The sequence below is a fragment of the Electrona antarctica genome, assembly GCF_951216825.1.
Source record: "Electrona antarctica genome assembly, chromosome: 12".
NCBI lineage: Eukaryota > Metazoa > Chordata > Actinopteri > Myctophiformes > Myctophidae > Electrona > Electrona antarctica.
The window spans coordinates 39,140,215-39,155,205 of record NC_136793.1 but is presented as its reverse complement, the minus strand read 5'-3'; the positions used below and the strand labels follow the sequence as shown (position 1 = coordinate 39,155,205).

Below are 14,991 nucleotides of genomic sequence, written 5' to 3'. Positions count from 1 at the left end.
TTCTGGTAAATCACGTGACACACAACAGATTGTAGCCAGGCCGTATTGAAATCAAAGCAATGTTGCCATTACAAAGATTGAAAACAAGGTGAAAAGGCAAGCGTGGCATCAGAAGCTGGCTTGAGCTCCATGAGATTCACGCGAGCAAGACTTTAGCCAAGTGAGTGCCAGTGCCGACTGCCGATTGGTATAAAGAACAATACACTCCTGTAGCCTACAGGTGGATGGCATTGCAGCCTGCACCCGTCCCACAGCAGTCCAGGTACCCATTGTCAGAATAGGTGTTGTCCAGCTTATTGAGTGATGGTTTGAGGCCTGTCTATGACTTACATCATAGACAGGCCTCAAACCATCACTCAATAAGCTGTAAGTCAGTACAGTAAGTGTAAGTCAGCACAGTACCGATGACATCGGTACTGTGATGTCATCATGGTATCAGCACTGTGACGTCACGTCAAGCATGATGTCAGCACTCAGCACTTTCTTATGTCTATGTAAACATTAGTACAATGTAACCTGATGTGAGCCATGTCAAGCTCACATCACTTTCAACAATCGAAAGGAATGGGTAAAAGAAATCTAAGTTAACCAGTTTCACGAGCTGAACATTTTGTTGTTTCTTGCTGACTGTAGTAAATCGGAAAGCATTGTGAAGGCGGGTTGTCCTGTGTGTGGTTTGGCACAATTAGACCATATAGAGCTCGGACTCTGTAGGAGTACAAGAGGAGGCTGTAAGAGCAGCCGGCAACAAAAGGGGTGTAATTGTACGTCTGTTGGTAGCAACTGGATTTCACAAAAGTAACAAAAGAAAGTGGATAGATTTTATGTAACACACATGGGGTGCAAGGGTGCATGAAGTGTTAGACGTGATTTTGTTATAGTAGACAAACACGTTTGTGACCCGCTTGGCGCTCTACCAGAATCAATTTGATGTTACAAAACAAGGAAGGAGCAGCTCATGATGTTTATACTATAACAGGCTGTATAGTATACTGTATACAGTATCCATGATTCTTCAGTGGATACTACTGTCTTGTTTCACTCTGTTCAACACTTTGGTCAGCTTTGGCTGTTGTAAAGGTGCTATACAAATAAAGTTTGATTTGATTTGATTTGATGATGAAGCCACAAGCCTTTAACTCGTTAAAACCGGGAAAGCATCTGTGTCATTTTAGATTTAGTTGGCTATTCAAAAATAGCAGATACCTGACTGTATACAGTACAAGCTCACTTTTAGATCTGCAATTGTTTGAAAAATCTAGAACATTTGTGCAAACATTTTTTACTCAAATCTGGGGGTCCCTCCTGGAACAAAATATTTTGATATATGGGTCCGCAGCCAAATACATATAATGTTTGGAGTCCTTGACTTGAAAAGGTTTTGAGAAGGAATATATCCCACCCTTTTCACATCCACCAACAGGATTTTTGCAAAACATTTTTGGAACAAAATGCCTCAAATCATCCAATTGCCAGGAGACCACAACCTGACCTGCCCTGGTGGAGACCTGTGCCCTGAGGGGCACTTTTTCTAGTTTTATTATGTTCTGCTAGAATACATTCTACTACATGTACACATGTTCTCATCCAAATTGGATGAGAACATATTTTTATTATGAAAGCCTAGATGGTGCTATATCAAAGAACCAAACATGTTGATACAGAGGTGTTTTTGTCTCCAAAAGAGTTTCTGTTTCATTGACACAGATTTTTGGAAGAGCAGGCTACAAATGAGTGAAAGAGAAACACAGGGCTTATCATCATAAAAACAGTTTTATTATCTTAATTGTCTTCAGGACAAATACCAATTTTCTTTCTTTTTACAATATATTACTATCATTAGACTGTTTTATACATCATATTTCATATATTAATCACTTTTGAAATCATTTTGTACATGCTTGTTTGGGACTGAACATTCCCTGGTCAGATGAAAGCAGAGAGATGGAAGTAAAAAGGCACATGATTGCTCCCATTCCAGTGAGCAATACAGTTTAAAAGAAACAAATAAAGAGCTGTGGTGGTTCTGTGTGAGTTTAGGCCAATCACGTCCTGTTCAGACCATAAGCAGCCTCTTTGAAACCCATTAAGTCTCCAGTCAGGGTAGCAAAAAATGTCCAAAGTCATTTTTGAAATCCCAGGTTGAAGTAATTAAACGCTGATGCGGCAACTGATTGCAATATTATCTTTTTTTTTGCTCAGATACCTCAAAAAAGAAAAAAGAAAATCCTTCATTTTCTGCAACAAACAGTTTAATTGGTTTTACAGCAGAAAGACAATCTCCGTTTGGTAGAGTTCTCTAACCACTTTTGGGTGGCTGCACTCGGGTGTCTTGTTTCCTCTTTCTGTACATAGTGTATTTGTAGCTGGGCCTAAGAAATGCATTATGTTTCAAACAGTGCAGTATGGTATGGTCTCTGGGAGTGCACAGTAGAATTCAGAACATAATCATTCATCACAGTCTTCTTTAAAACTCTGTGCTTGAAATCTCTCTGCCCCGAAAGTGAGGGAGTCTCTGTGTGTCTGTGGTTTGAACTGAGTGATGTGAGCTTCAAGCCAGAAACTATAGATCCTCAGTATCATACTCTGATGCATCCAAAGTCTAACCATCCAAACCATGACTCAATCTGGAACTCTTTGTCAAAGTCTATTGGTATAGTTTTCAGTGTCTGGGGTGCTTGATCCAGTTTCGAATCATCCACTTCTGACCGGAGCACCTCTGGACCACCAACCGGAGGCCAAAGTTGGCATCTTTGGACATCTCTACTTCCAGGCACCGGCCAGTATCCCGGCTAATGATCGGACCATTCTGCAACAAAGCCAGAATCGTGATTAACATTTTACATTTCATCCATAGTGACTTACGATGGGCCCTTCTGTAGAATAACTTTCAACATCGTCCTTGATGATCACCAGCCATTATTGCCAAGACAATTCCCTGGGCTCCCAGAATAAACATGCAAGAGAGAGAAGATTGCTGATGGAAAGATCGTAAGCAGTAAGCACTTAAAGCAACAGCAGATGGATACAGTAAAATAAAACTGCCCTTATTCTCACCATAAACCTTGAATGCTCAGGCCTGCTTTTACAGCATAGTGGCTCTTATCATTCAATAAAGACAAATCAATGCATGTGCCATATCTAAATTCAGCCTCGTTTAAATCGGAATACCATTATTCTGATGGAAGTGTGAAATATGTCATTGTGTGAAAACATTCTAATGCTAGCCACTTCATTCAGATCAGTATTCGAGAGAGATTTGCCTTCCTTTCTTCCTTCATTCCTTCTACAACCACAGAAATAGTATAATATAAGGCAAGTCATTCAGTTTGGGCCTTTTCAAACACAAACTGGTACTGTAGCTGCTCACACTTATCAAGGATTATTATGCTTGTTTCTTATGCTTGTTTTTACCTGTGTGAAGTCCCAGAGTCTCTGGGAAACCCGTGAAACAGCATCACATTTTTTCAGGCTGGGCGTGCGCCCTCTGCCGTCATCAACTAGACATTTTGTGTCGGGCAGAAAGGTGGTCGACCCTAAGGGTCCTAGCTGAAGCAGTCCCTCGGTGGAGTAGCGGGCCAGCTGTGAAACACAGAAGTTAAATCAATAGCATGAAAACCCAAAAGAAATAAATGCACATGCATTAACCATTACATGAAAAGCATAGGAAATAAATATTATAAATAAATGTCCACATACTACGTGCTCTGCCCATGCTTTATTTAATTAACAAACAAGAACAACGTTTCGCCCCTTAAGGGCTTAATCAAGTTCGAACCTGACATCATAGTATATCATGTGGTGTATTTTTGGTCCAGCACCGTTTTCCAAGAACCGTGGAGAATGTGCATATCCTTCTTTTTGGATGACTGACTTTCCATAACATGCACCATGCACCACGGATACATAGACTGAGTAATGAAGTTACAGCACTGGGTGGCCCTCCAAGATATGGGATTAAAACATCCTAAGAACAATAGAAACCATCTTAACTACAATCTAACAAAAACATATTTTTATGACATTTTAGACGACAGTCCAACAAAAACATTGTTTTATTAAATTTTAGCTGACAAATAGGCCATGCTCAAATTAATAAGGCTCAGGCTTTATCAATTTTACATTCGCTGGTGTAAAAGTATATTAACAATATTTAAGAGTTTCCATTATGGTTGCTACTGTACTGAGCTAGAGTCACAACTTTCTGTATAGTTTAAAATGTAAAGCAATCCAGCGTTTTCACACCAGGACACTGGCATGTATCCAGTTATTGTTTTTCTCCAAGCTACAATAGTGCAGTCACAACAACAATAGCATGCTCAAAAATCCAATACTTCCTCCTTAAAAGGACACTTAATTAGTCCACTCAAACACAGTGGGAAAGCCAAAAAGGGAATTAGCAAGCGGAATCTGCCACGATTCGGTCCTATAGGCAAATGAGGATAATAATGTTAATGGGGCCAAGAAAGAGGAAATGTGTGCAACTTTAGAGCAGAAGGACTGTATCTACTGTATCCACTACTTTTTAGACAATGTGTCAGTGTGACTGCAGCATCACAGGAGAGCCCCTGTTGGAATCGTATTATCCCTCGGTATAATTCAATGCGCTGCCATGCCATTTTGCTGCTGACTTTTATATTACACTTTCTAGAATACAGTTGCAGGGAGGACAGCGTGTAAAAAAAAAAAAAAAGTGTATAGTTTATTAATGCTACAGACCCCCCCCCCCCCCAACTAAAACTTGATCCCTCACCGTTTAATCCTGTACATGAAAGGCTATGTGTATCTATTACGTAAGGATACAGTACAGATAACATCTATTATTCATAGCAGTGATCCTCTCTGAAAAATGAGATGCCAAAGATAGGGAATGGAGGTGGTGGTGGTGATGGGGATGCATGCACACGCACACACTCACGCACGCGCACACGCACGCGCACACGCACACGCACACGCACACGCACACACACACACACACACACACACACACACACACACACACACACACACACACACACACACACACACACACACACACACACACACACAAATCTACTGTACACATATAAGCAAACAGACAAAATGCTAAAAGACAAGCATTCATATGCATGCACAGACACACATACTGCACACACTCACACAATAATCCATAAAAGCCAAAGGCTGGTATCTGTATAATGCAGGGAATTTGAAGGATCAGGATCAATGTAGTGTAACTGAATAGCTCTAGACCCAGACCACTGGTAAACAGACATACTGTATATACATGTGTCGGAGCTCAATGAAATGGAACAACGGAGTATTTCAATCAACCGTAAACATGCTTTGGATTCTCAAATGGTTTGATGGGGAGGAAAGGAAAGGAAATACGAGATGGCAAATTAGCTTTTTACAGGTTTCACATTCTCCTCAACGTGGGCCCTGTTCCCAGCTGTCTACACAGTAAAATCCTCTGCGTTCATTTAGGGTCCATTTGGTTCCATTTGTACACCCTCCGTTAAATCGACACTTTACAGTGTACAGAATCACGATGCAAACAAAGCGTTTGGAGCTTTGAGACATAATTCTATACTGTAACATTAGGCCTTACACTCAAATCAAATCACCTCTCTGCAATCTGCTGTCACTATATTCTGTGTAAGTGTAACAATTAGTGTAATTATTATGTGTGCCTCTTTTGTTTTGCATAAGGCACAGAAACCAAACAAGCTTTCAGTGGTCTGTGTGGGTACAATGAGAAAAGAACATAGAGGCTTTTAAGCACAGTTCTGCCCTTAAGAAACTAAAACATCAATTACACACTGAGAGGGCATTCAGGGCCCTTGTTTTTGTAATGATTTTGACCTTGATGAAGGTCAATGCCATTATTTTCAATTGCGCCAAATTATGAATATAATTCATATGGCAACAAGAGAAGTGTTTGGATGGTGCTTGCCAAATGCTATTACTGAAAAAACACTGACATGACAAAGCAGTCCTATCTAAGTTTTTAAAAATAACTGAGAATGAAGGCTTTCACATGAGCAATATTCTATTTGCTCAATTGCTACCTTTTAAAAAAAACCTGATTGAATTGAATGAATGCACTACAACAGCCTTGTCCTGTGGTTTTAGAGCTCTATAGTCTTCCCTAGTGAAAGTTCACAATGACATCCTTCTCTCTGTCGACTCTGGCTCTTGTTCCATTTCAATCATCCTTGATCAGCAGTACCGCACTTACACTTACCGAGGGGTAAGTGTAAGTGCCAAAGCAGTCGACTATTACACCAATTCTCTAAGCATATAAACCTGGTTTCAATAACAGGCAACGTCACATGGGATCCCAACCACAAGGATCTCAATGGCCGCCTTAAACTGATTTGGGCCTTTTGGGGCTAGATATAGTATGTGTAAGCAGATTTATGTGGTGTATACTGGGGCCGGATACAGGGAAATCACCCTTATATAATCCCCTACTATGACCTGTTCACGGTTCAGTCCGGGAGCCTCTTTACATGCTAATATGTAGAAAATGGGACTATAACAAATAATTAACACAAGGAAATGACTCTACCAAGCCAATTAACCTGTTCCTTCTGCAGAGCCATTAGACGCTCCATTGCATTCCTGGCATCGTAAAAAAGTTTCAGAGACACTTTCTGAGGGTCAACTTAATCACAAGTTTCCTAATTACCTTGTTAATGGAGCGGTAACTTGATGGGGTATTGTATGTGATGCAGCGTGTTGTGCATTGGGCTGGAATATGCTCAAGGTATACTCCCTCCTAGGTGTTAAGTACCCACAGCTGTGCACTACAAATAGCCTGTTATGCCACAGTCACATTTTCACAGTGACAGGAATCAAGGTGAACAAACACAGTGGAATTTTGCACAGTGGAAAACAGTCACTGTTGCTTTATGAATAACTCTCGTCTCTTTATTGTCTCTGCCATGCCGAAAGCGTGGCAGAGAGACTACGATTTTGTCCCTGTCCATCTGTCCTTGTGTGTGTTTTTCTTCAAGTTTAAGGTGAATCCACTCTCCTTTATTTAAAGCAAACTGGTAGGATGCAGTAGGACAGCTGGCATCCTGTTGTTCTGGATGTGAGTGTTTTTGAACTACTGCAGAATTATTTGTAAAGAGAGCCCTTTGCCCTGGCAGTAATCTCTCTGTCTCTCTCTCTTTCTCCCCAGGGCCTTGCTCCACCATGAACCGATGGCACGGCATTGTGTTACTCTATAGATTATGGCATTTATGCCTTAAGCCGGCCTTGTTTAATACTATTTTGTCAGAGACCCGTGTTACCTAAGGAGAGTGGTACTGTATAGAGCACCGAAGTCTGACGTCACTTTCAGTAGAGGGCGCCAATACACAGGTTCATGTATTTTTTTATTTGCAGTGAAATCTCCATCGGGCGATTTCAGGTCGCGTCATATAAGAACGTGTTTGAAAAATAAACCGACCACCCCGGCCTTTCTGTCAGGGGAGTGGCTGTGCGTCGTTAATGATGTTCATTCATATTTGATACAGCCAGTTTCTGGAGAAAATGGAATTAATGTGGCCGCAAAAGCCTTGAAACTACATATGAAGGCAATGTCGCTGCTAATATACGTCACGCCCAGCTGTCAACACATTGCGTTCCTGAGATTCCTCGTTGACGTAAGCTCAGCTGGTGGTGACTCGACTCGTACTAACCACGAAACATTAAATATCAATAAAATAAAAATAAAAATAAACGTAATTAACATTCAGTTTCTGTTGTGCGACGGGCAGATGCAGCCACCCACCAACCCGGAAATGTAGTCTCTGGGTTGTTTGGCTCGTTTCTAACGTTTTTTTTGTTACTCTTTGGGTATATTTGTACATTTCCACCTCCAGTCGATGCTTCATATCCATATGAGTGAAAAGGCCGGGGTGATCGATTTATTTTTCAAACACAGTTCTTATATGAGGCGATCTAAAATCCCCCTATGGAGATTACAATGCAAATAAAAAGTAGACGAACCTGGGGATTTACGCCCTCTACTGACAGTGACGTCAGGACGTCGGTGCTCTATGGTGCGACCTACTGTATGTGAGTGTCCAACCATCAGAAATTACACATTCACCATAAGCAACTTAAGAGGCCCCAGAGCGTAAGAGTTGCTAAAGGGAAGTCCAGTGTTGCTACACATGGTAATAAACACCATACATAGCTGAGAGTCCTGCCGGTAAGAGAGTACAAACGTTTATTTATCAGTATGTGCTTGCTTGTGAGAGTGCTGTATGTTTGAGCTATTTTGTGTAGCGCATTAGGCTTCAGGACAAAGGCGATACATTCACCATGATTTCGATTTCTACTCGAGCTCCCACACCGACAAAGAGAAAAGCCTCATTCGTCAGAAGCACAATAAATATTCATTCCATACAATTACTGCTTTTCATGCAAAGAAAGGGATGCTGCTAGGAATGCAAAATTGGCTGGGTCTCAACCAAATTGAATTGGGTCCGTGCAGGTAATGTCACTCGTCTTTGTAATTTAATATTACAATGGAATAAAGTTCATCTTGGTTTGGCTTTTTTGTCCTCCACTGCAGAAGGCACAGTGTTAAGAGTCGGTGTAGCTTTACATAAGGTGAGCTGGTGGACTGTTGATTTATACTGTGATTACAATAAATATGTCACTCACAATCCTAAAAAGAGGATGAGAAGAATCTGCCATGGTGACATTTGCATGCTGACTATGGCAAGCTCTTTTGCACACTAACTAAAATATCCACAAATAAATACACCCCCCTCCCTTGCCATATTTTCCACCCACACATGAACATATCCCCTTTGCTCTGGTGTGCACAGCTTAGCACCAATACCTTTTAGGGTTCCGCTGCGAAGCAGGAAAACTTTTTCTGAAACCCTTTTCACATTGGCCTGTCACAGCGCCACCAACAGGTGGATTTTTGCAAAACACATTTTTGGAACAAAATGCCTCAAATCATCCAATTGCCATCCAAGGCGTAAGAAGAAATGGCACCCTTTTCAAATTGGCTTATTATAGCGCCACCAGGGGGCCACAACCTGACCTGCCCTGGTGGAGACCTGTGCCCCGAGGGGCACTTTTTCTAGTTATTATTATTATTATTATTATTATTATTATTATTATTATTATTATTATTATTGTTGTTGTTGTTGTGAATCTCCTGTATTCTATCCAGTAACTCATCCATACATTCATAACATTATTTTGTCATTTTGGCAGCCATGCAGCTATATTTTATACATAGTTTCTTCATCCAAGTATTGCCATGCTTTTTGTTCTTGCTTAATGTAAATCTCTCTGGATTAAGAACATCTGCTAAATGCCTAAATTGTAAATTGTAAATTGCAAGGAAGTCTTACTAGACCTACTTTAAGCATACATGCTATCAATCAGCACTGTCCCGCTTCACATTCGTTACAATTAGCTGCCCAGCGTCGGCAGCATGCAACCACTGTCCTCTCTGTTGGCCACTGTGCAACTCCACAGGGGCAATATGAATGTAAGTGCAACACTCAAATGCCCCTGTGAGGCACATCATAGTTGCTGAGGGAGGGCAGAGCATTATTCAATCTAATTTACTCCATGAGGTCCTGTAGATTTCTCCTCTTATTATTTTCCTACTGGGGATTTGAACTGGCAATCTTCCATTCTCTCTAGATCACTACCTGAACCTTCAGGCTACAACTACAACCTATTGGACATGGTCTAATGAACCTTCCAAGGTGCTCTGAGCAGCGGAGTAGATTAAAACACAACAAAAAACTAATGAGACCAGAGAGCAAGAATAATGAATTACCACAACTCACAACAGCTCAACAGCATTTCTACTTGCCTGAGCACAATATTATATCTCACCAAGAATCCAAAACGTAATTGCATGTGCAGATGTATGCCCCTTTTTCACTGCAGGATGATACCGGCTCAGATCGAATATACTCAACTATGCTACCCTTTTTAGTTTTTCCATCCAGCAAAAGTTACCTACATAGAGCTTCCAATTGAACTAAGGTACGTGATACCAAAAGGTGACGCGAAAACACTGCAGACTACTGATTGGTCAGAGGGAATTTAATTTAATCTTTAATCATCATTACTAGCAGCATTGAGGCATTGCATCACAATGGTCTAGCTTATACAGTAAGTAAATTGAAATGAAACTATCCGTAGCATACATTTGAATATATATTTGGTTTTGGGTAATAGTAACATTCTCTTTCTTTCTGGTCTATTCATTATACTGTCATAGCAGAGAATGCCTCTGCATAATCTTTAAAGTTTCAAAGTACCTGCGAGGACATGCCGTGGCAGGGGTATAAGATGGCTCTGTCGTCCTCTTCGGAGCCCTGGTCCAGACAGTATCCACTGGCCTTGCTGTTTCTGACCTGAAACACACACCAGACAGACAGATAGGAAGATAAACACCTCTCGTTGTTTAGTATTATCCGTCTCGTGTCTACACTACAGGATTTGATGCAGCTTGTTTCCCAGTTACTATGTCTCCACAAGTAGTCATTTTAGACTATCAGAGAGTACAGAACCATCTCTCAGTGGCCAGATCCCCATTCTATCTATCCCTCTTTGTTTCTTCATCTCCTCCAGGGCCCAGATGGTGGCAGCGTGGCACAGCGGCAGTGCAGCGAACAAGAGGGAGCACGGGGCCACGCTTTCAGATGTCTCTGCGGTGTGATTTGAATACATATGACTTCATTTCCAGGTTGTGAGTGCCATCTATCATGCAAGGCTTGTCAGAGAGAGGGTGTTCCGTGCGGCCGGGGCCGGTCAGTGCTGGAAGAAAGTAAAGAGCCACAGCTGTGTGGTGGCGGCTGACAGATGAGCCTCACGGCTCTTCGGGCTGCTGCAGCCACTGCTCCTCTGCCAAGCCGACAACAAAGGCAAAGGTTTGTCGCACACTTGTCAGGATGGGACAGTTTGAAACGGTGCCACCGCAATAGGCACCACCGGGGTTGACAAGAGTGCAAGATGGGTGGATTGGGGGAGGGGGGCTGAAGAAGAGATTCTATATTTCAACAAACATTTTAATGTCATGTTTGGCTTATCATTTCTCAACCTGTTATTAAAACCTTTGCTACTTTCTTCTCCCACCATCGTGCAAAGAAATCACACAGCTGAGCTCTAATGAACCTATAGTCGGCAAGGAAAACAAATCTATTTAACTTATTTATACATTTATCTTTAAAGAAACTGCACCTACTGTAATTGTGAGTATGCCCACATTGTGTCAAGTTGCTGTCAGTCACATCATGTCATGACACTACAACAACAGGATACTTTTAAGTTGCAGGCTGACTGGAGTGAATATATACACGCACGCACGCACGCACGCACGCACGCACGCACGCACGCACGCACGCACGCACGCACGCACGCACGCACGCACGCACGCACGCACACACACACACACAGTTCAGTGCTGCATGAGAACACTGCACAACATTCCCTCTGTTCAAATAAATGGTTGTAATACATAGCAAGGCAGATATCTGCTGCTGCTTTTTTTTCCACAAACAGCCTTCGAATAATTCAATACAAGTCTGGTATGGAAAACATTTAAATAATACAAAAATAAGATGTGTCTCATGAATTAATAAGCTCTCTGCAGCTAATTTTACTCAGCTGTGGAATCAAATTAACTGCATATGCATGTGTACACACGGGTGCTCTTTAAATCCCGATTCCCCATTTTGAATTAACCATCACAAACCACAAACCATTACAGCATAAAACTGCATGACTGCGTTCTGTAATTAAAAAATTAAATCATACCTTATTTATTTTATTTTATTTGATGTAAAGTTATCTTGGGAGGAAATAAGTTAACAATGCAGTTACATCTGGCACCGGTCCTCTGAGAAGCATCTCTCTGTGCAAAGCTGGGTTCATATAAGCCTGCAATTCCTATTCACCAAATAAACTACATGGACAGACGTCCGCAAAGTGACAGCTGCACAGACCTACAATAGACGGGCGTCTGTGGACCTTGAACAGACGGCCATGAAACATTTCTATAACATGGGGCTTGTCCAGTGGCGTATCTACAATAAGGCCAGTACAGGCGGCCGCCTGTCCAAATCCATTTATGCCTGGCCAAAATCCATATACTGAGAAAAAAGAGAGGACAAACACCAGACCTGAGAACTATTATTGGGCAGCTGATTGGCCGTTGCGCGTAGAGCACGACCCTCAATCACCCATTGGAATGCAGTACAAAGGCTGAATTCAGCCTTTGTACTTGTCTGGCAGGTATATCTCTTTGAGTGCTTCTGATTGTGGGTGGACAACGACGACAACAACACATCTTGCCTGCCCAACATGTATTTCCTAGAAACGCCTCTGGGCTTGTCAAAAGTCTGCATGACCGTCTGCTGTACTATCTATGTGTTGCTGGAGAAACCAATACGGATATATTGTTGGATAGAATCATTCAAAAATAATAATAATAATGATGATAATTGCTTTTGCAAAATTAAAAACCCCAATTTTGTCATCGTATTTTCATACAGTTCATATGATCTGATTCTGTTTCAACCAATTACATAGAGCTGTGCTATTTAAAACGCTTTTAACATTTCAAATGACATAATCTGGGTTGATGTTTATCCCAGAGATATTGTTACAGTATAGTACTGCACACTGATGAAAATACTGTAGTTAGGCCCAGACTGCTGGCGTAACGTTCCGGGCACCTATAGGCTACAATGTAGCCGACAGCATGTCGCGGGTTTGGGTCCCGATCCCGACAGCCTTTTCTGCGTGCCACTCGCCATCTCTCTCCCCATTTCCTGTCAGCCTAGTGTCCTATCTATTATAAAGGCATTTTCTTCAACAATGTTCAATCTTTCAATGTACTCTATTGAGGGAATAGACTACTCAAGTAATTCTTAAATAATATTGAATAATATAATTATGAATAGAATTCATAATAATGTTGAAGTGATGAGGATAGAAAAGGTTGTCTATTTAGCCTACTTTTGCTATGGCACAGCTCAGTTTGTTTCCCCGTGAGTGATGTGTGGTGATGCGTTATGCTCGAAGGTACGTGTCTGTACAATATACGTACTTTCCTCTAATGTTCTACAATACACGTAACGTTCTAATATGTGTCTCCGTAGTTGCTCATGCGAAATAGTGAGTTAGATATACCTATAACCGACCGTACATACTTTACATCACATAATGCAAAGGGATTTATAGTATCTCACCTCGCCATACGTGATGGTGTTATTGTAGATTCTCATCTCTGGGTACACATGTTCCAGATACCACCGGAAGCTTTGACACTGCAGCCTCTTCCTGAGAGCCACGCGCTCCGACACGTCCCCGAAGTCCACCCCTGGGTTCTGTTAAGCAAAACAGCAAAGGCAAATCCCTATTTAGCCAGTAGGTTATCTATCATGTGACAATACAAAGTGTAGCGCCTCTTTGCAGCATTTAGTGTAAGACAGTAGTGAGACAGGAGAGAGGTGGTGATATAATATTCATATTGTTACATCTTATATACAAGTAGACAAGAGTAAAATGATTTGATTTTGGTTCCTTGACCTTGTAGCAGCAATGATAAACAGAAATCTTAATGAATGGGAAGAGGCATGCAAGACATGAAAGGAGCTGTATTTGAAATTAGTTATTCACAACTCACACAGCATTATGGTCATTGCGGCATCCCAACACTAGTTGTTTTTGACTAGGTTAGGATAGGGGGGCGATCACAGCGAGACACTAGAAACACGTAGGCAACGATATATATGTCACCAACAAAATGTTTTGCCAAACATCGTTTTCCTAATGGTTACTTATGTCTGGCGTGGCATGGGCTCCTCCTCCCTTCGCATTGTGCGTCCCGTTTGTCTAGCAGTTTTAGACAGTTTTAGTGCATGAACATGTAATACTCACACACAGCGCTCGTCACATAACAGTGCATTTAACCAAGAGTGCCAAGTACAGTGGCAGCACTGGTAGCTAAAACATGCTTTCTGTGGACACAGCACCTGTTTGCCGAGCCAATTCTGAAGCGTCTGCGCCTGTAGTGATTCGTCTCAGTGTCAGTGTGATCATGCCCTAAGGAAGTGGTTCACAACTTGTGGGTCGGTACAACTTGTGGCTCGCCAACATATACATACAGGGTATCTTAACTTCTAAGACTTTTTTATACCACTGAAAGAAAAAAAAATAATTGAGTCAAAGGTAATCAACAAACTATGCCCTAAGGAAGTCATCCACTTTGTTATGTTAAGTGAAGAATAGAATAGAATAGAATAGAATAGAATAGAATCCGGGGGGGGAAACTGCCATGAAATGTAAAAGTAAACCTACTTAGCCATTGGGAACTTTACTCAAACTAACCAATGCTAGTTGTTAGAAAAATGGAAGACCCTGAAGGATGAGTAGCAGAGAAGGAGGGGTGGGCGGGAAGGCTTTAGAGGCTTAGGAGAAAGGGACGGGTATAGAGAGAGGGAGGGGGGGCTGAGAGTGCTGATAGTGTTTGGTTTAGAGATGGATAGATGTGTCTGTCGTGTGGGACCTTCATTGTTCTTTCATTACACATGATCCTTGTGCTGAGCAAATTCTAATCAGCTGCTTAATTATGAGCCCTCACAGCCTCACTGTTGGCGATATGGAGGAAGCCTTCCCTGATTGATGGGAGGGGAATGCCTAATAGCCCTCACTGCCTGGCAACGCTGTGGCCCAGCCGTGACATACATATGCATACTTGCATTGCAGTCCCATTTATGCACACGCACGCACGCACGCACGCACGCACGCACGCACGCACGCACGCGCACACACACACACACACACACACACACACACACACACACACACACACACACACACACACACACACACACACACACACACACACACACACACACACACACACACACACAGACGCACACCCCCCGAGCCATGTTGAGCCATGCTTTCACACAGACACATGGATTATAGACAAATTGTATTGCACATGCATACACAAATTAT

General features: G+C 41.9%; 1 protein-coding gene across 1 annotated transcript in view; it reads right to left on the bottom strand.

Moving 5' to 3' along the window:
* Positions 1-2,142: 2,142 nt before the first annotated feature.
* Positions 2,143-14,991, bottom strand: part of galnt9 (polypeptide N-acetylgalactosaminyltransferase 9) — a gene marked incomplete at its 5' end in the record, with an annotated part of 114,033 nt that continues 101,184 nt past the window's right edge. Inside the window, 4 exons of the mRNA XM_079516512.1 lie at positions 2,143-2,809; positions 3,415-3,582; positions 10,281-10,376; positions 13,215-13,352. Of these exons, the coding sequence (XP_079372638.1) occupies positions 2,663-2,809; positions 3,415-3,582; positions 10,281-10,376; positions 13,215-13,352 (549 nt within the window). The 3' untranslated portion in view covers positions 2,143-2,662. The remainder of the gene's footprint in view (positions 2,810-3,414; positions 3,583-10,280; positions 10,377-13,214; positions 13,353-14,991) is intronic.